Source organism: Physeter macrocephalus, chromosome 2 (assembly GCF_002837175.3).
Source record: "Physeter macrocephalus isolate SW-GA chromosome 2, ASM283717v5, whole genome shotgun sequence".
Lineage (NCBI taxonomy): Eukaryota > Metazoa > Chordata > Mammalia > Artiodactyla > Physeteridae > Physeter > Physeter macrocephalus.
In genome coordinates, this window is record NC_041215.1 from 110,877,338 (window position 1) to 110,899,422 (window position 22,085).

At 35.4% G+C, this 22,085-nt stretch overlaps 3 protein-coding genes across 10 annotated transcripts in view; 1 reads left to right on the plus strand and 2 right to left on the minus strand.

The window, feature by feature from the left end:
• LOC114487363 (transcription initiation factor TFIID subunit 4-like) overlaps positions 1–315 on the minus strand; it is a 314,300-nt gene extending 313,985 nt beyond the window's left edge. The window contains exon 1 of the mRNA XM_055079364.1: positions 9–315. Within this exon, the coding sequence (XP_054935339.1) occupies positions 9–315 (307 nt within the window). The remainder of the gene's footprint in view (positions 1–8) is intronic.
• Positions 1–22,085, plus strand: part of CREB1 (cAMP responsive element binding protein 1) — a 56,466-nt gene that overhangs the window by 816 nt on the left and 33,565 nt on the right. For all 8 annotated transcript variants that reach the window (XR_002891836.3, XM_024124458.3, XM_024124456.3 and 5 more), the window contains exon 2: positions 18,354–18,475. Coding sequence is in view for 7 of the 8 variants with exons in the window: in XM_024124458.3 (XP_023980226.1) it covers positions 18,362–18,475 (114 nt within the window). In the remaining variant the exon portion in view is untranslated. The remainder of the gene's footprint in view (positions 1–18,353; positions 18,476–22,085) is intronic.
• METTL21A (methyltransferase 21A, HSPA lysine) overlaps positions 18,482–22,085 on the minus strand; it is a 55,824-nt gene continuing 52,220 nt past the window's right edge. The window contains exon 4 of the mRNA XM_055089737.1: positions 18,482–21,078. Within this exon, the coding sequence (XP_054945712.1) occupies positions 21,002–21,078 (77 nt within the window). The 3' untranslated portion in view covers positions 18,482–21,001. The remainder of the gene's footprint in view (positions 21,079–22,085) is intronic.

Sequence of the window (22,085 nt, forward strand, 5' to 3'; positions counted from 1 at the left end):
TGGGCGGCCGGCCGGCCGCGGCGAGCTGGCGCCCGCGTTCCCGCCGCCGCCGGGCCGCTGCGGGCCCGGCGCGGAGCCGGGAGCCCAGAGCCCGAAGCCGCCCCGGGAGAGGCCGCCCGCCGGCCTGGCCCGGCCCGGCGCTGCCCCCCGCGCCGCCCGCCCGGCCCCCGCCGCCCGACTCGCCCCCGACCCGGCCCGCCGTCCGCCCGGGCAGCGCCGCCGGGTTGCCCGCGGGGGGTGGAGGAGGAAGAAGGCGACAGTTGAGGGCAGAGGAGGTGAAGGTGCCTGCCTTCCCGGTAGCCTCCGTGTCTGCATGCCCGCTTCGCGAGGGGAAGCGCTGCTCCGGCTGACCTACTCTCCTCTCCACTCTCTCTTTGTGCAATAAAGTTCGAAACCCAAGGTTTCCTTTCGTACTGTATTTTATTCACGCCCTTTCCCCCTGCTCCCACCCCATTGGAAAGATGTTTTCTGTGTTTTTCTGCTTACATGAAGGAATGAGAACTCGCGCTTTTTAAAATAATTTTTGATTCTTTCCCTCACCCTCTTTTTTTTTAATCAGTAGTCATGGAAATGCATTCTTTCGGGGAGGAAGGGGGTGCTAAGAAAAACATTGGTAGTAACTTTTAAAAAACTGTTGGGATCTTGTAAAAGGGAAGCTGATGTTTGAAAACAGTTTCGGTTTTAACCCTTTTCAATAAGGGAATAATCACTTGAGAGATTCTGAAACACTTTGTTGAAACGAATATTAGCCGATGTACTTTTGTTTTACATCACCTTTTTGGGGGGGGCGGGCAGCCGTGGTGTTGGGTCTTCTGGATCTCCCCACGCACCCCCTACCATGTTTCGCACATCTTTCTGTCTAAACGTAAACAAGGGATTGGTTAATACTAATTCTAAAAATAGGCATTTAAAAGTATCCATTATTAGTCTAGCATGCGGTAGGTAACCCCAGCCCCAGACCGACAATAATTTAAGCCGCAAGGTTTATTTTTTCTTTCCCTGTTGGGGAAGAGGGACAGCAGAAAAGTCATTGACACATCAAAGATTAAAAGACAATTTTTAAAGGACCTGGGATATGACCTATTTAAGTTTGTCTTCTTCAGAAGTTAGAATTTCATGCTAGCCTTAGCTTGCAACAGTTTTGCCTTCTAAAGGTTAGTATAAAAGATACTTTTGTTTGCCAGTTATTGAAATCTTTTACACTCATTTCCTTATTTAAAAATAAAGCCAAAATGGTTATTTTAAGTGATGCAAAAGATGAACAGGCTGTTTTTAAAATACTTACCTGTCTCAGGGTGTGATAGAATTGTGATTGATACAAGGTTTCTTGTTAGGAATAAATATTGTTAGTAGAAGCACTGTCTTCTCATTTTCCGTTTGCAAGTCACTTTTCCAAAACCTACTTTGCTGTATTGCAAGTCTTTAAAAAACCACCTTAACAATTTGTCATTGCCAAGAAACCTAATTAAGAAGATGTAATAAAGAGTTTTTCCATAAGAATTGGGAAGATGATTTTATTTCCAAACACTGAGGAAATTATGGTCTTGATGATGCTATAGAACCAGCATAAGTTGAGTAGAATTTTTTTGCCTTACAGACTATATGACAATGACTCTTCCTTTGTTGAATTAGGAAAAAAAAAAAAAGTTTTCTGATAGGTTTTTTCTTTCTTCAGTCTTATCCAAAAGATTTTTTTAAAATTTTTATTTATAAATTCATAATTAATTCTTTTAGTAATCTCAGGTGAAACTTTTTAAACTTTTATATTCATTAATATTTGAATATTCATTTAGAGCTTGTTACTAAATTATACTTCTGCTCCCTCCCAGGGATCAGCAAAAATTAGTTAAATCCGCTTGAACCTTTTTTTTAATGGACATGTATTCAGAAAGCCAATGAGTCTTTGACACAAATTGACCGAAAGATATTAAAAGGACACTTCTTACGGAATTTAAAACTTCATTGTTACTCCTTTCGAATGATTTTTTTTTTCCACGTAAGAGCCTAAGGAAACGTAGAAACCTGATTCATAAAATGGCACCTTCCTTTTTCTGCTTTCTGAAATTCATTTTCATGATTAGATCTGATTAATAGACTTTCTTCATAGGGAAGTAGCTTTATTTTGTTTTTCATTCTAAGACATTGGGTTTTGTTTTGGGGGGTATAATATGGTTACAGTAAAACCAAGTATATATCTCCCACTGCACCTCATTTTAAAAATCTTTTTCCTTTTTTTACACAGTAGAAAAAAATTTACTTGTAACCTAATGCTTACAAATGTATCACTGAAATTTATAATTTCATTTCAGTATCTTATCAGGAATGGTTATGTAGACTTGTTTATAGCCAGCCTGTGACATAATCTTATAAGCATATCTTTCTTCATGTTACAGTGTCACCTCCAGTGATGGCTTCTTTACTGAATAATTAGAGCTCAAATCTGAATTTAAGGATATAGGGAATGGAAAAAATGAAAAGATTGGTTTTTTTCATACTCATGTATGAACTCATCTCCACATCATCACTTGAGACACAATTTGTGGTACTTCAAATATTTAGCATTTACTGTGACAGAGAATGTAGTTAATGGAAACAGCATGGGGTTTGGGAATCACATGCCAGTTTGAATCGTCCTGTTGCCACTACTATCATGTGCCTACCCTCAAGGAATTTTGTGACCTACAAGAAGTTTCTTGATCTTTCTCAGCCTTAGTTTCCTTATCTGATAAAATTAGAATAATACCAGCTACTTTATAGCATTGTGATATAATTATAAAGTACTTCCTTCAGGGTTCAATTAATGACAGCTATTTATTTATTTATTTTTTTTTTGCGGTACGCGAGCCTCTCACTGCCGTGGCCTCTCCTGTTGCGGAGCACTCCGGACGCGCAGGCCCAGCGGCCATGGCTCACGGGCCCAGCCGCTCCGCGGCATGCGGGATGCTCCCGGACCGGGGCACGAACCCGTGTCCCCCGCATCGGCAGGCGGACTCTCAACCACTGTGCCACCAGGGAAGCCCGACAGCTATTTATTTTTAAGGTTTATTTTTAACTTCCTAGCTTGGAACCTTGGGCAAGTTTCTTCTCCATACCTTAATTTCCTTGGTCATAAATGTACAATATCTAGCTCATACAAATGTGGGAATTAAATAAGTTAATGCATATTAAACATGAGGCATGTCACAAGTGCTCAACAAGTGTTTCCTATTATGTTTTAAGTTATTCATCATTATTATTGTTACTGTGTTTTAATACACTGGGCCAGAAGCTGCAGCGGATCCAAAGATGAATTACATTGTCATATCTCTACCCTCAAGGAACTTTTGGGGACATGATGACTAATAAAGCAGAGTATATGTCATCAGAAAGCAGTCAAAGGAAACAGAGATCACACTTGATGAAGATGGAAGAAAGGAGGATTATATTTTGTATTTCCAATTTTATTTTTTTAATAAGTAATTCATTCAGATAGTCCGTAATTCAAAACACATAGGATGTAATACAGCAGGGAGTCATGTGTTTTGCCCCCACCCTCCAGTCACCCAAGTGTCACCAATGTCTTGTTTGTCCTTTCAGAGGTGTTCTGTCCATACACAAGCAAATATGTATGTACTCTCCTCCCCGCACATCCCTTTTATACAAATGGTAGTATACTATGTACACTCCTATATCTTGCTATTTTCACTTAACATGGTTTAGCAGTTGGTTTGTGTCAGGACATAAAGAGCTTCATTCTTTTAATTATGAGGCACCTCATCATCTGGATATACCTTTGTTTGTTAACCGGTTGGTGAGCTGATTTTATTTTTAGCTCTTTTGTGACCTTTTAAAGTAAGGAATGCTGTCATTATGCCTTTATTTCTTTAAATGAAAGATTTCGTTTGAATGAGAGATGCCAGTTTGTGATAGGAAATTATTTGAACTGCCTCAATTACCTTTTTAGTTTCAGGGTTTTTTTTTAAGTTTTATTAAAATGATCGAGATGTACATGAAGAGGAAAGCAAGCTGTAGAAGATTTAAGTCTCAAAGTGAATTTAATCTGAATTTAACTCTTTTGTTGTGGTTCTTATAACCCTGAACAAACTACTTCCTTCTGTTATTTCAACCCCAAAGTCTATAGTTTTCTCTCTGAATGAGAAGGAACATCTCATGTAGTCCAGACCTTTTTTTAAACAGACTATTCTCATGGAATATTATTACCCAGTAATCCTGATTAGTGTACTAGCTTTCTCCCTGAGTTAATTTTTTATATACTCATTAACTTATTTTTTGATGATTTTCTAATATTTCTTAGTGTCCTTATCAGTGAGTTTTATATTTGATAACTAAGTAAATGGTGAGTTTCTTCTATATGATTGTCTACTGAGACTTTACTGCTGAGATGAATTTTTTTTTTCTTTTTTTTACTGTGAAAGTCCTTAGTCAACCAGTTGACCCAGGTAATACTCATTTCAACTAGAACACAAAACAAGTTTCAGTACCTCTCTTTTTTTGGACCTTCTAAGCAGCATTTAACTATAGTTCATTTTAAGTATACATGCTGTTAGTGTATTTACCTTTAAAATACACATGCTGTAAGTTTTTAAAGTTGATTAAACTTAGAAAATGATAACTAATACTCTAGCAGTAAGGACACCAAAATGTCCCTTATCTTTCAAAAAAAATCATTAAATGAAGCTGTTACGGTGTATCTCTTTCTTTGTATGCTTAGGTTGACAGTTACATATGTTAAAGCTTTTAATGAAAGAATATTGTCTTATTGTTATTTTGAGGATTTACTAGTATTTTTATATAAAATACTAATACATGCTATTTTTACCCACTCAGTGACTAAAATGTTTACAAAGCACTTATCTTTCTAGATCTGGTGGGGGTGGGGGGGAGTGGATAATTGAAATCCGTAAAGGCAGAAAAGTTTTCTTCTGGAACATATCTGGCGGCTACCAGGGAATTAAATGATTTCTCACAGTGTCATTGTATCAGTGAATTGCCTTTTGGGGTAGAGGTAAAGATCATGAACTAGAACAATGGCTACTTGTTTTCCTCTGCCAATTTAATACATATGCTAACTCAGTCATTATAGGTGGTTAGTCTGGTTAAACTTTTTGGAGTTGTAAGAAGAAAGTATGGTTTTAAATTTATTCTGTACTATCTGTAAATGTAGGTTTTTGAGACATATTTGAACCACAGATAAGAATAGCTATTTGTTCTTCTCACCCAGCATGCCCCTCTTTCCTTAGTATATACAAAGTCTTGTCTTGCGTCCTGTTTGTTTTGTTTTGCATTCTTCTCTTCTTAGCTCTGCCAGTCCTGGCCCTGTAAAGATAAATGTTTTGTTATTTTACCTAGTTTTGTTCACCTGTCTCCTAGGTTACCAATAAGAAGTGGGGGAGAGGAAGATTTATCATTCATACTTTGGTGTTAATTCCAGCAGATAAGTAGAAGACAGTATTTTACATAACCAGTGATGAAAAATTACCTTTATGTATTTAATCAATTCTTGAGGCTAGTTACATGAATCTCAACTTAACAATAGTACCCCTTGTTAAATTTTTAATGCTGAGTTGCTTTTTCTCAGGGTTGGGGTAAGGTTTATAAAAGTTTACCATAAATGAGATGGGCTGTCTGAACAAATTCTTCCTGGCTGGATTAATCTAGACTTTGAATAGTCTATCAAGAGTCAAGGTTTGGAGAGTAAGAGGTCTGAGGGATTAATGGTAAGTTTTTTCCGAAAGGAGAGAAGTAAAGACTGACATTTGGTTGGAGAAGAGAGAATTAAGTGAGAAGTTAAAATAAGTAATGACCTTGGTGTCAGAGTAGAGGGTGGGTCTGAGAGTTTATGTATACCAATGGTAATAGAAAATGTGTTTCCCAAAGATTAGTGAATCTTCTTGTAAACTAAGATTTCTTTTTTCAATTTTAACTCTTTTCCTAACGAGCTGGTTATCTGCATGTGAGTTTCTGGTTATAATTATATGGCAGCATAGATGTAACTAAAAGTGTTTGTTATCTAAACAAAGCTGAATAACAATTTTGAGGGTTGTTACCCCTATTTGTGTAAGCGATTAGCAGTAGGAGACTTAGAAATATCTTGTTTTTCATCACTGAAGTGAAAATTATTGCTCGTTCTGAACTCTGTACTCTTAAAGGGGTATCATTTCCTTTAAAGTGTCAGTAGCAGCTTTATTGTTTGCTGTTATGGTTTTACTTCCTGCCATTTATCAATCTAGTCATTTATTCAGTGAATGTTTATTGACCATTAGCTTTTTTATAGTTGGTGGAATAATCACAAGAAAATTTATTCATTTAGGTATTTTTATAGATATTAAATGAAGTATTGTTCTAGTTGCTATAAACAGTAAAGCCTGAGTATGTGGCTTTACTGCCCTCATGGAACTCACAGTATAGTGGAGGTGACAAAAGTATAAGAAAGAATGATTTATTTGTGGCAGAGTATCAGTTTTCACTATCTTGAAGGACTATTGAGTTTAGAAAAGAAGGCGTTCAGTGAAGAAATGTTTTGTGAGAAAGATAGTATTCAAATTGCATATGGAAGAACTTGGAAGGTAGAAGTAAAGGGGAGTATATTGTAAGCAGTGGCATGGACAACAAAAATGAAGACATGGAAGTAGAGTGAACTTGATATGTTCACAAGGTGGTGAGGTGAAGAAAGTGTCACATTAACTATAAATCCACACTATGAGAAACCCTGAGTGTGAGGCAGGAAGCTTTAAGTTATTCATGTAAGAGGAGGAACGACATAAACAGGAATGGTGTGATATTTTGGGCTAAAATGTAGATATCCTGACTCTTAACCCTTTCTCCTTCGTGATAGATTATATTGCAGTTTAAAAATTGCACATCATTGATTCATTTTTAGCAGCATTGTTGAACTACAATTGACGTACCATACAATCTACCCATTTCCAGTGTACAGTTCTATAGGTATTTAGCATGTTCACAAGGTTGTGCGTCTGTCACCACAGTCAGTTTTAGGATACTTTTGTTACCCCAAAAAGAAACTCCACATCCCTTAACCATCACACCTCAATCTCTCCATACCCCGAGCCCTAGGCAACTACTAATGCACTTTCTGTCTCTAGATTTGCCTATTCTGAACATTGCATATCAATGGACTCTATTGTGATGAGCTTCTTTTACTTAGCATAATAATACTTTCAGGGTTCATCCATGTTGAATCTGTCAGGACTTCATTCCTTTTTATTGCTAAAACTCCATTTTATGGATATGCAGTATTCATGAATTCATGGATATTTGGACTTTTGGGCTATTGTGAATAATGCTGCCATGAACATTCATTTATTGCATATGTTTTCATTTCTCTTAGGTTTATACCTAGGAGTGGAATTGCTGGATTATATAGTAACTATGTTTAACTATTTGAGGAGCTGCCAGACTGTTTGCCAGACCTATGGTTGTATCTTTTTACATTCTCACCAGCAATATATAAGGGTTCTGATTTCTCTGTATCCTCACCAACACTTGTTTTTATTTTTCATTGTAGCCATTTAGTAGGTGTGAAGTAGTATCTCATTGTGGTTTAGATTTGCATTTGCCTAATGACTAATGCTGTCTGGCATCTTTTTGTGTACTTATTGGCCATTTATATATCTTGGAAGAAGTGTCTGTTCAGATCCTTTGCTCATTTTTAAATTGGGTTATTTGTCTTATTGAGTTGTAATACTTTATTATTCTAGATACAAGCTTCTTACCAGATATATATGATTTATAAAATTTTCTTTCATTCTGTGGATTGTCTTCACTTTCTTGGCACGAAAGTTTTTAATTTTGACAATTTCCAGTTCTGTTTTGTTCTTTCATTGCTTGTGCTTTTTGGTGTCATATCTTGGACATCATAAATTCTTATTTAATTATTACAGACATTTTCTAAATATCTCTGAAAGCCCAGGCAAACAGGACACCACTATTTAATGAAAAATAACTAAATCTACTAATGCATATTTGGAGTTACACCCCACCTGCTCTGGTCTTCTCTTTTAACCTGTGTCCAGATCCCTTAGTTGAGTGACTGACCAAAAGAAGCAAAGATAAAAATCAAGAAATAACAACTTTGAAACATTTTAATTCAATATACTATATTTTGCAAATTATTTGTTATGAGAGAATTTATTATGTTTGTGTGGGTGTAGTATATTACTCATAAATTCTGCTGTTTTGGGGGGAATTCACACTTAGCAAACTTTTACCATGCAGGCAGTAGTAACTCCTGCATTTTTTGCAGATGACTAAACTGAGCTCTGGAGAATTTAAATTTACATACTGGTAGAGCCTTTTCCCTGGGCAAGAAATAACAGTAAAGCATAGTCTTCATCACTCTGAATATTAACAGCATTATCTCTTTGTGGAGAAAGTTTCCAAAGTTCTAGCTTTATTGATGATTACTAGAAATTTTTGTTCCTCAACAATAGTTAAGTTTTGGTTTATAAAAGTTCACTTGAAGGAAGTATTGTAGCCAAGGTCTTGAAAAAATATATTGATTTCATTATCTTATTAATTAGGTCTGCATCAACAGAAAGATTACCATAAATAGCCAGCTCTTGCTTTCCTTTTTTCCATAATTCATTGTTTTCCTATCATTTCAAAATAGAAGTTTATGGTTTGAAGTCATTGTTAACTAAATACTTGTTTGGAGGGACTTTATAGGTAAACTGATGGTAGGGATTAGTTTATACTTGCCTAGCTCTTTTATATGTATGTAATACATATTTCATCTCTTACTATTAGCTTGTGAGCTCTTTGAGAGAAAGGTTCTTGTCTGCTTTAAACTATAGTCCTCATAGTTTTTGGCAGAACACTTACTATGTAATGTGCACAGAAAACTTATTTGTAATGAATGAGTCCCTCTTGGAGGGTCACAGATTTAAAAGGCAAGATTAAAACCAATCCCCCTTTAGATTTGCACAGGTTAAAGGAAGCAGACATAAATGCTTATTAGACAATTAAAACACTGAAATTACAGATTTATTTTTTATTTATTTAGATGTTGGGGGTAGGAGTTTATTAATTTATTTTTGCTGTGTTGGGTCTTCGTTTCTGTGCAAGGGCTTTCTCTAGTTGTGGCAAGCGGGGACCACTCTTCATCGCGGCGCGCGGGCCTCTCAGTGTCGCGACCTCTCTTGTTGCGGAGCACAGGCTCCAGACGCGCAGGCTCAGTAGTTGTGGCTCACGGGCCCAGTTGCTCCGCGGCATGTGGGATCCTCCCAGACCAGGGCTCGAACCTGTGTTCCCTGCATTAACAGGCAGATTCTCAACCACTGCGCCACCAGGGAAACCCCCACATTTATTTTTTTTAAAAGCCAAGGAAATTAGGTTCGTTTTTCATAGCTTAAAAAGAAAGTTTTCTCCTTTGAGTTTTAGTTAATTCTGACGCTTTACTAATACTTCCCACCTCTGAAACATGAAAAATAGCATGAGATTGTATTAAAGTGATTACCAGAAATCACTGCCTGATTGGTAAAAAAGTACATTTACCTGGAATGCTGGACTTCATTCAGCATTGATTCTTTCAGGATTAGAGATGAAGATACCTAAACCTGAAGTGAGTCTTTATCAAAACTGTACGTAAAGTCTTTGCTCTTGTCTGCATGTCATTTTTCAACTTTGTAGATTAACCATGGCTAAATTTTAAGATATAGTTCAATATACCCTTGGTGCTTTGAGTGCTTGGGATTTTTCTGGTAAGCAAGACATAATTAAAATGATTAGCATGTTGCTTAATAGTTCATGCAGTTCTGCTGTCAAATATTTCTTCACTTTTTATAATATTTGAAGCTAGGTGGTATAGCCCTAAACAGTCTTGTGAAGTTCTTACAAATCTCTTAACATCTTTAGTTCTCCATCTGTGAAGTCACAGCTAAAACCAGAATTCCTGTCTTATGACTCCCACCATATAACATGTGCTGTCTCACTTAAGGAAAACTGATATTCACTCTTTGATGTCTAATTTGTAAATAATTCACCAAGAATAGCATTTTAAAATTTAGTTCAAAACAGAACTGTTAAAATAATAAACGTTAACTTTATAAACTTATTTTTTGAAAACACTTGGACATTCATTTTCCATTTCAATGTAAGTGATTTTCACATAGTCCCTGGGGTTTTATTGAGTAAATGGAATAGTAGGCTATAAATTTTTAACTTCAAGGCATAACTTTTGTAGGTCCTTACAGTATTAGCCTTGAGCTAGTTTATGAAGCAGAACTTAAAATTTGAAGACAGTTTCACTCTTTAGTCAACATGGAAATTGCTTTTCTAAAAGTAACTGTATGTAGGAGGTGCATAATGCCTTTTTCCTTAAAAAAAAAAACTTCAAAAATCTATTTAGTAGAACTTCATATATAGAAATTTATATAGGGTCACTTCTTTGAAAGGCTCAAGGTGTGAAAATGGTATCAGATGTGTGTTTGCAAAGAAAGGAGAATAGGATGAGTTGGGATGAAATGTTATTATCTAAAATTATGCGTAGTCATAGTTGCTGCTTTGCTAAGCAACACTGTTTGTCTCTTGGTGACCAGATACGTGAAGGCTTGTTTCAGAGCCATGAGTAGTCTTACCTGAAGGAAAACAAGGCAAATAACATTTTGCCAGTACTTAAAAACATAATAGTAACCTTTGTTTGAGAAATCACTAAAGCTTTCTTACTGAAAGATACTATAGAATTAGTCGCACTAGAATATGAGGGTGGCTATATCATAAATCATGCGATACATTTCTATAAATCAGATAATACTTTCCTAATTCACTTCTGTTAAGTACTTCCTTTGAGGACAGTGTCTTTCTTATAGAGCATGCTACACATTTTAAAATTACTTATTAAAAATAGCATTTAAATGCTCTGGTAATCACAAAACTGCAATAAATCATAACATAACAAATCTTGAACTTAATTAAAGCAGTTTCTCTGAGTTAGTCCAATAAACAAATCAGGGAAATAGTTTTATTAAATAACATTGAAAAGATTCCCCATTGTTGTATGCCTTCTTTTTAGGTAGTAGTAGTTGAGTACTGGCATTTACTATTAATACAAAGAATTTATTAAAACATACAAATTTTCAAGCTTTTAGTTTTGTCTCATAAATGATTAAATCTCACCAAATTCAGATCACACAGAATTAATTTCATATACAACTTACCTTGCCTTCCTCTAATATCTAGACTATAGGCTGAAGTATGGTTTTGTATTCCAGTTAAGGGAGAAAGACCTTAGTAGGAGCATAGAGAAAACTGTTTCTGCAAATTATGTCAGAATTTACTTAGCTTGATAAAGATACCAGTTTATTTTAGTTTATCACATTGGCTGTTCTGACTCTTTCCCTAAAAATGTATGTATATAACCTTATTTTGCTAGGGTGTGATCAGTCTAATCTAATAAGGTTCTTGAAGTTGATATGTGTGTTGAGAGGGGAATGTGAATGTATACATACATACGTACCTACACACATGTATATGTACACATGCAGCATTTGAATATGCTATTTTCCTAGCTGGTTTCAGTGCAAGTATGGTGTATTTAATAGTAAAAGACTATATTATTAGCATCAGAAACCTGGGCCATTAAATTTCCAGTATTGGTTGCATACATCTCAGTTCTGCTAGATAAGACATACGAGATAAAGATAAATGAAGGTATTTTAAGGTTAACAACCAAAAAACATACAGGGGGGAAAAAAAGCAGAGGAAAAGAGGCAGTGCAACATAGTCATTGATTCCTGGAAAGCTAGAGTCCTTTATGTAGCAGCTGAACATTTTGCCACTCTCTTTAGTAAATTAATCATAACACTTTTAGAATATTAATCAAGACATGTTGAAGATGCAAGAATGTGCTAGCAAGGCTTTCAAGCAGTTGTAAAATACTAAAAACCGGTACAGAATAACTGTAGAAAGTATTGTACATCACCCTTAGATGTTTTTAGGTATACTTCTGCAAAATGTTTTTAGTAGCATATCTGCCTATGACAACATACTAGTCATTCAGTTTTAAAATCATGTGCCCAAATGTGACTTTTGCTGTGATTACCTTGGAGACATTAGACTTCTGCTTATGTGATTTCCTTAAATCCCTGGACTTCCAGATTGACGAAAGAGTTCAGGAGGAGTCGCCCACTTGCTAGGCGCAGAGGAAGTTATTCTTCACTTATAATTAAGGTCATTTACATTTTTAAAACCACAGCATATGTTCATATGTTCTATTAATTATGAATATATTATTTCTTCAGAGTCAAAATTCACAGTTCATTTCTCTGAATACTTACCTCTCATCCTAAACTGGATTAAATTTGTCAGAGATTTAAGGGATTAAAAAGTAAACTAAGTTGTAAGGGAGATGGATTTATTTTTCATAAACTTGAACTAGAATGTTTAGGATCATAAGGGCTTGGTCACTTCTTACAGGTCAAAATATTTTAGGAAAAAGAACAAAGTGAAGATTTACAGCATTCTTTCCTTTTGCTTAATGGTTGTTAGCAAAAGTGATACGGGCTTGCTTTCTTTTTTGATGACCTTTAGTTGACTTGACTTGGTAGAGGCAGAAAATACAGAATTAGTGCTGCCAGCAGTTTATCCCTGATTTGGTATAGTTCTGTACAGGTACTGGGTAAGTGAATTTAAATGCTACTTTATCCATGAGGGCTTTACTGGTCCGCTTTTATAATACTAAAAATCCCTCCAATATCCTTCCCAGCTTTATTTTTTACCCAACACTTCTTACCTTCTGATTTGTTACACATTTTACTTGTTTACTTTCTCTCTGCTACTTCCACACATTAGAATATAAGTTCCACAATGACAAAGTTCTTTAAAAATGTATTTCTTCATCCCCAGTAACTTGAACAGTTCCTGATATATAAATGCTCAGATATGATACTGAAATACAAATATAATGTATATAATATAAATTGTTAAAATTGAAGATGGTGTTGGTTTTGGAAAAGTGAATTATTCACTTGTGGTGAATTACCTCAGGATATATTGCTATACAAAGTAGAAGTAAAATACATTGCAACATAAAAATTCTAAACCCGGGCCTCCCTGGTGGCGCAGTGGTTGCGCGTCCGCCTGCCGATGCAGGGGAACCGGGTTCGCGCCCCGGTATGGGAGGATCCCACATGCCGCGGAGCGGCTGGGCCCGTGAGCCATGGCCGCTGAGCCTGCGTGTCCGGAGCCTGTGCTCCACAACGGGAGAAGCCACAACAGAGGAAGGCCCGCGTACCACAAAAAAAAAAAAAAAAAAATTCTAAACCCAATGACTTACTTTAAGAGACATCATTCTCATATTCTCATTTTGCCCTGGTAGTTGCTGATTGGCTTGGAATGACCATTTTTTCTTTACCTTTTATCCTTGCTTCTATACAAGATCAGACACCAGCCACTGACTCACCCATTTCTCTAAAGGCCTACTATAATTTAAGCCTTTGCTTATACCATTTTTCTTATCAGAAAATAAATCCCCAAATTTATCAATACTGTATTTGTCTCTAGTGTTTCTTTGACATTCCAGCACTCTTGACTATTGCAGCATACTCTCCTTTTAAATATCATGGAAGCAGTCATTTGACACTTTATTGGGATGTTTATCTAAACTATATTTTAAACTTTTAATTATCTACTGTCTTTACTGTATAAAGGTACAAAAGTGATACAGTCTTAGATAAATTTCTTGAAGCTTTCTAGGATGGAAAGAAAAAGCTGCTTTATCCTCTTTGAAAATTAAGAAAGGGACTATTAAACTGTTTGATAAATTTTATATATTGTAATATATGTGAATGGTAATATTTTTATATTTGCCCAAGATTGAGAGCCTAGGTGACTTATTCTTAGTCTGTTTTCTTTACTGTGAACCATGTACTAAAAGGAAGTAATATATATATTATTTTATTAAGTGGTCTGCATAATTATGTGTGTGTGTGCATACATCTTGTGTTGTCACTTCCAAAGATCAGAGCACTTAAAATTGAGAGAGATCTTTTAATTCATCTCTCTTGTTTTCAGATGAGGAAACTGGAACACAAAAAGCTTAACTTTTCCAACGACCACTTGGTGACAGATCCAGCTTTCCACCAAATGTTAGGCTCTTTCCCAACTACTTAGAACAGCATTCTTTGTTTCGCTCAAGATTGGGTGCATAATACTGCAGGATCACTCCCTTTTTATTTTTCATGTTACTAGTTAGAACTCTGAAGACCATTGTAGCAAAATGGCATGTATCTTTTTTTTGTTTGTTTTTTGGCTGCTGGGTCTTCGTTGCTGCCTGGGCTTTCTCTAGTTTCAGCGAGCAGGGGCTCCCTCTTCCTTGTGGTGCACGGGCTTCTCATTGCGGTGGCTTCTCATTGCGGTGGCTTCTCTTTGTTGCAGAGCACGGGCTCTAGGTGCACAGGCTTCAGTAGTTGTGACTCATGGGCTCAGTAGTTGTGGCTCGCGGGCTCTAGAGCACAGGCTCCGTAGTTGGTGGCGCATGGGCTTAGCTGCTCCACAGCATGTGGGATCTTCCCAGACCAGGGCTCAAACCCATGTCACTTGCATTGGCAGGCAGATTCTTAACCACTGCACCACCAGGGAAGTCCCAAAATGGCATGTATCTTTGTGAATTTATTTTTCAAAATTTGGTTTTTTTTAGGAGTGACACTATTTTGAAATTTGCTTTAAGTTCATAGTTTTCAAAGAATTATGTAAATTTTTAGGGATAAATTCATGAAAATACCTAAATCTTACATATCAATCCCAAATAAATTTTGGAATTCAGAATTATTGGAAGAACTCTTAAGAATTCTTGACAAAACTGTCAAGACTAGATTTTTCATGGTTTCTAAGATTCATTGTTTCTAATGTTCCAGGTCCAATATTTGTACAACATTCCCTGAGTTCATATGTACCTGATCTTTTTTTAATTTTACAGTAGTATTCAGTCTTTCTTTGTTTTTGCACTCTCAGAAAGCATTCATTTGTGTAATGAATTAGGAATCTCCTTTCTTGAGTAATTTTGGAAACCTACATATTGGGTCTAGTAACTGATTCTGTGTCTGAAATACTGCTCTGCTGGCTAAGACTGCTCCTGGGTTAATAGAAAAATTGAAGACTGTACACATCATACCATAGCATCTCTTCTCTCTCCACCTGACAATACAAACAAAAAAAGAGTAAAAGTTTTCAAAGTCATAATTAATGCGCTCACGTTAAATGCTAGTTTAGTTGGAGACTGCTATTTCAGTATCCTCAAGGTGAAAACCAAAAGAATAGTTTCTGTTTTAGTTGAGTCATTTGAATTTCTTATCTAAAACAAATTGTTTTTCTGTAAGTAATTCTCACCTGTACTTTGAGGAAGGCCTGAATTATCTGATGAAAGACAGTAATTGTACTGTTGCCCAAGTGGTTGATATCTACTCAAACTAAGAAGGCCGTCCCCCACCTTGAAAAAGGATTGGTAGTCTGCCTGAATGAAATGATAATAAAACACTGGCAGTTTATTTACATGGGGGGTGCTAACCATTGGAAATACCACACTTTGTTTTTAGAAGAAAGTAAAAAATAAGTAAAAAGAATATTATCTAGTTGGGGAGGGAAGAAGGATGCAAATCACATTCCTATTTTGAATGTGTCCCTGTAGCTGTAATTACTTATGTTAGCTAATGGTTTTATTCTTTTATTATTATAGAGTCATAAATATTTTATTCTTTGAAACAAAAAGTTGTAATGATACCCTATACCTTAAATGTCCAAAAAAAAGAATTAAGTAGCCCTGACATACTGAAAAGTAAACAAAAACAAAAGAAATATGATCTGTGCTTTGGATTACTTTTAATCAAATGGTGGAGTGAAACTATATGGATAACAGCATAGGTTAAAAAAAATGTGGCTTGGACTAAAGTCTTTCAAAAATGGTTGCATATTCTCTCTCTACAAAGGAAGTATTATGATAAATTTGTGTTTATCTTCTCATTCTCATTAAATTGATGACTTAGGGGAGAAGATAGAGAAAAGTTTGCGGGTTTCTGCTCTTATTTAGATTGACTCAGTACTGTCCTCAAATGGATTCATTTACTTATTTTATTGTTACTAAGATTAGATTTTTTGCTTTCATGTGCCATTTTCTTCCAGAGCAAAAGTATGGACAGTATTTAGTATACATAAACTATTTTGCTGTTGATGTTGCTTTCTGTTATTTTTGATGTCTTTCTTAAATTTTTTAGTTTAAAAGAGCACAGGTTTTAAGTGTACAATTCAATGAATTATCACAGACGGTAATAAAGTTATTTGATAATTTTTTTAAAGTTATTTTTACTCTTTGGAAATGTAGGGTAAACAGTTTAGGTAAATCTTAAACAAAAATACTAATTTCATATAAAAAGTATCAGATTTTAAAAATTTTAGCAGATATCTCAAAATCATGACTGAAGTAAAGCTTTTGGTTCAGAGTTTGAAAATGTTATCCGTCATTTCTGGTATTAAAATTTCTTTAATCGTGCAAGTAATCCTGAATCCATGCTTATGGAAAGAAAGAAAAATAAAAGTAAAGTACTAAAATATGTAAAAAGTAAAAGGTGAAAATCATCCTATACAGTTCTATCAAATCTTTGTCTTCAGAGCCACCACTTATTACGATTCAGTTATAACTTCCCATACCTCTTTTCATGCATACACCTTTACAACAATTTGTTTTACTTGTTTTTAACATAAATGGGGTTCTACTTTATAATATATTCATAACTTGCCATTTCACTCAGTCTGTCTTGGAAAACTTTATGTGTCATTACATTATAGATGGACTTCATTATTTTTTATTGCTTTAATTTTTTAATAGTCCTCCTAATGATGGATACTTGTTTCCAGTTTTCTGCTATTATTAAAAAAATTCCATCCTTGAAACATATATCTTTGTGAACTAGCCAATAATAAGAGTTTCTTACTGAATTAGTAGTTTCTCTGTATTCTAGATGTTATTGTGTTGATTTTATGTAGCAGATATTTTCTCCTTGTGTACTTGTCTTGGTGGCTTTTGTCATATTAATGTTTTAAATAATTATGTAGTCAAGTCTGTTGATCTTTTCCTTTGTCATCTGTTTTGTGGCTTCTGTATTTCTACATTATTCATTTCTACAGAGATATTTTCATTTTTAACTGTCACTTGTAAAGGCACTTTCTTTTTATAGGATCCTGTGAATGATGGCAATATGTTAGCATGTGATACATTCTGATGGCGTGTAACAATCAGATGAGGATCAGTGACTGTTTTGATGTCAGAGTTATGAAATAAATGTAATAAATTCTGGAAAAGCATTGGAGTTCTTGTGTTGTTTATGGAATCACCATAGGTAGTCCTCACTATTAAATTTATTTTTGACAGGTAATATGCTAGGCACTGAATGATAACAGTAGTACACAAATAAGAAGTAATCCCTTTTATTGTGACTCCTTTAGACACAGTTGCTTTCCCAGTTATATCTGCTATATATAATCAATTTCCCTAACCTCAAGGTAGCAGCTACTGCTGCTAGGAATTGCTCTTCACTTTTGCTGTCATCCAGTGCCAGATCTAAGAAATATAGTAAACTCTTAGCAAAGCAGGTTCCAAAAAGTAAGAAAGATCAGCCTTGATTAACTTATCCAGAATTTTGCAGTTAAAATTTTAAAAGGTGTTTTATTGTGTGTGTGTGCACATATGTGTAATGTTGCACACTATATATAGGGTAAGGAGTCAGAACACAAAGTAACCTTTTCAGTGTTTGAGGTCTGTGACTCTGTGTCTATTAATCCCACGTTTATACCTTGATACCCCATAACTTGGGCGTTGAAACTTGGGCTATTTTGTCCTACCACCAATAATTTCCTGAGGAAGTAGCTTATAATTCTTCTGTTTCTTCCCTATCATAGGAGGGAATGCCCATATAGGCGGTACCTTGAAGCCAGTATCTCATAGACCCTGTCATCAACTCACTTCTACTCTCTACCCTCCCTCCTTACCTGATTGATACATTTTTGAAAAAATTATAATTTTGCTGCTGCCCTTCCTTCCCTTGTTAGTTGGGAAGATTCATGGAAGAGAGGAATCCCGTTTTCTATAATAGATGGAGTAATATCCCATTGGGAAGAAATGGCAAAGGAAAAAGTTTTTTCTTTTTTGAAAAGACTAGAACTTTTATAGCTCAGCATATTTGGACAAGTTTGACAATAATTCAACTACATTATAGTTTAACTAGATTTCTGAGTGCATCTGCTAACGTAACCACCACATATACTTATTTACAACTTGAAAATTGCCTTTAAAACCACAAAAGCACAAAGCACTGTAGTGCTTGTAACACTCTTCCATATTATTGTAGGTAACTAAATGACCATGGAATCTGGAGCAGAGAACCAGCAGAGTGGAGATGCAGCTGTAACAGAAGCTGAAAGCCAGCAAATGACAGTTCAAGCCCAGCCACAGATTGCCACATTAGCCCAGGTATAAAATACATGGAGAGATTCCAAGTTGTCTCTTCTAAGAGGAATATGTTTTAAACAAGAGAACTTAGTTTTTATTACAGAGATATACATAAAATGAGCAGAAACATTCTTAGAATATCAAAATTCCTATTTATTTAGTATTAGCCTAATTTTAGAAATGATAGTATTGATTCAGTAACATAACAGAAAACTGTATTGTTAAACACTAACACTATTTGTAGTGACATGATTCAGAAATAATTACATTTAAACTGATGGGTAGATTGTCTCTTAAACAAAGGAAGAAAACCTAATATGATAACTGCTTTTTTTTCATGTCATATAGATTTATTTGGGAGCATGGGAATGCAGATAATCTGAAAGGCTAAATTTACATGTGCTTAAACTAAAAAATAGGATAAGCAAATAAATTGACACACAGGTAAATTTCAAGGATGATAGTTTTTGTCCCTGTATATTTTAAATATGATTCATGATTCTTTCATTTTGTCTTTGTCTTAAGCATTCTAAGGTTATATTCTCTCATCCTTATTTTTTGTTTTTGTGTATTTTTTCTCAGATGTTTTATTAACAATTGTTGGCATATATATGAGTGAGAAAGGTGGTTAATATAAAAACCAAATAGCGAACAATTACCTGCTAGGTAAGAAAATGTGATATTGCCTCTTTCAGATGAAAGCTCCCAAAAGAAAATAATCCTAGCCAAGGCTCTGGTATGTCGAGCTTCAGCTTCCCAAAGAGTTTAAAAGCTCTCCTAGAGGAGTCATGAGCAAGAATGGGTCTTGGGATATAGAGGGCTAACTACAGGTGGTTACCACACTGAGCTAAAATATGGGCCAAACAGACCTCCAGCAGCAATGTAGTCAGAAGCGGTGGGCTGCTTTGTGTTCTCTCCTAAGATCACCTGGACCCACCTCCAGCCCTCAGGTATAAGGCAAAGCAGAATACATTTAGGGATGAAGTAAAAGTACTCAAGATGAAGCAGGTGCGGGAACGAAGGTAAGAGCATCAGGACTTCATCAGCACATGGTCAAGGCCAATGTGCACAGATAAGAATCTGGGCTCATCCAAACATTCAGCCCTCTGGTAAAAAGAAGATACAATACTGGCAGGGATCTTGGTGGTGACAACCCTCAACATATCTATCTCTTGGGACATCATTTTCTGGTCTGGTTGTCCTCCACGTCCAGTATATAATGTCATCCTGGAAATTCCTTTCTTCCTACTGTCTTTCTCTTGTGGAGTTTTTGTTTCCAGTGGTCCCTTGAGCAAGTTTGACTGGGTGAAGAATTCTTGGTAAAGAAATTTTTCTTTCAAATTTTGAAGGCATTGATCCACAGTCAACTTCTTGTGTTGCTGTTTGAAAAGACTAAATCCATTTCTTACTTTGTATCTCTGTTATCTTGTAAAAATCTCTCTGTTCACAGTGCTTCACTATTTCATTATCAAGGCCTTGGTTTGTATCAGTTTTCATCCATTGTGCAGTTGTATTCAGTGGGCTTTTATTTTAGTGGAATCTCCGGTCTTCAATTCTGGGCAATTTCTTTATTTGGTTGATGATTTTTTTTTTTTTTTCTTTCTCCTTTCTCTTTTCTCTCTAGGATTCTTGTGATCCAGATGTTATACCTATAGGACTGTTTCTCTGATTTTCTCATCTTTTCTCTCCTGTTTTCTGTCTCTTTGTCTTTCTGGGAGATTTTCTCAACTTCACATTTCAACCAATCTGTCAGATTTTTTTTATTTCTGCTGTCATGTTTCCAAGAGTTCCCTTTGTTTCTGAATAGTCCTTTTATGTTTTAATAGCATCCTCTTTATGTTTCACAAAGGCAGTATTTTCTCTTACCTCTGATAATATTAATTAAGTTTTAAGTTTTCTTCTCTCCCCATAGATGTTTTTCTATGTACCTTTTCTCCCTTCTATCTGTTTTGGTCACCATCTTTCCTATCAGAAGATTTCCTTGAATATTTGGTAACTCGAGGTTTTCTGCCTACACTTAAAAGTAGGGAACCAAAAACCTGTATTGGAGGTTCTGTGGATTTGTTTGGGGCCTAACATCTATGAGTTACGAGCTTCACGGTAGGATGATTGTGGCATCTCACTGTCATTATCTCCTTAAGTCTTTCTTCTCCCTTAAGTGTTGGTCAGGTTCGCAGAGAAAAGCTTTACTAATCTTCTGCTTATAGGTAAAGACCTTTGAGCCAGACGAGGGAAGAGGACTGGGACTTAGTACCCCACCTCAGCAGTGCCTGGTGTTAGGCAGTCAAGAAACCTTCTATCCAGAAAATAAACCTCCATTTTTCTGTCAGCATAGGGTATAGATTAGTTATTCTTCCACAGAGAGTTGAAGAGGGGATCCAATTGCTTTTCAAAGACCTTCAATCAGCCTTCCTTATTTTCAGCCTCTCCTTTCACTCTACCTTCTGGGGTGCCTTAGATCCTGAGCCTCTTAAGGACTTTGTGGGAGAAATCAGTCTGTCCCTGCCTCTGCCTCATGAGTTGGCCTTCTGAGGTTTTCCAAGTTCATTACCATTCATCCATTTCCAGCCTCCAAAACTTACTGTTATCTCCTTTCCCATTCTTCTCTGCTGGTGTGATTATGCCTATAAAAACAAAATTAGTTTCATGAAGCTTAATTGGAAGTTCAAGAAAGAGCAAAATTATATGCACATGTTCAATTTCCATATAATCACTGATAAGTGGAATGACATGATATTTGAGTTTTAGGAAAGCTAGTGTCTGTTCCCATTTATATTTTTTGTTGTTCTTTTTAATACCTAATTACAGAATTTTTTTCACTTGCTCATCCAAGTTCTTAACACATATATTATACATTTTTGACATTATTTCTCACAATTCTGATACCAGGTATTTTTTGGTTGTCAGTCTTTAACACTAGAAATATATAATAAAATTGTCAAGTCCAAGACCATTGTGATTTGATCAATGAACAGTAAAAAAACAAATTCAGCCTAACTAGTAAAGGAAGAAAATCAATCTAAAACAATAATGAAATGCCTCATTTTGCTTTTAGAATTTACAGAGATTTTTTTTTTAAGTGGAAAAAAAACAATGTTGGTTTTGAGTATGGGAATGTTAATTTTTATGGATGGTTTTAAGTGAAGACTTGGGTAAATGGATGATTGTTGCAATTTTGTTGTAAAGTAACTTTCTTGTAATAGGCAAATTTGAAAACCTAGATATTCGATAATAATTTTTGTATATTCAATAATATTTAATAATATTAAGTTAATGATTTAATTATTGTTTAATTAATTATTACTAATAATTTAATTTAATAATTTGTTGGGATTTATTAAACAGATTATGTAATTTTTACCATTATACCATTCTTTACCATTAAAGAATACTATTAATGGTATGAAGAGATATTTAGAATGGATTTGAAAGATAAAGTAGATTCTGTGATAGTGTTATGAAAATTGAGTATATATATGCATCTTTAAAAACACCTATATCTACAGCAAAAATATTAAGTGATTAGCTCTGAGTGGTAGGAATATAAGCAATTTTTTCTTTTTTGGTGTATCTGTATTTTATAAACTTACAATGAGAGTAGCCATTATGTAAAATAATTAGGGTAGAAAAG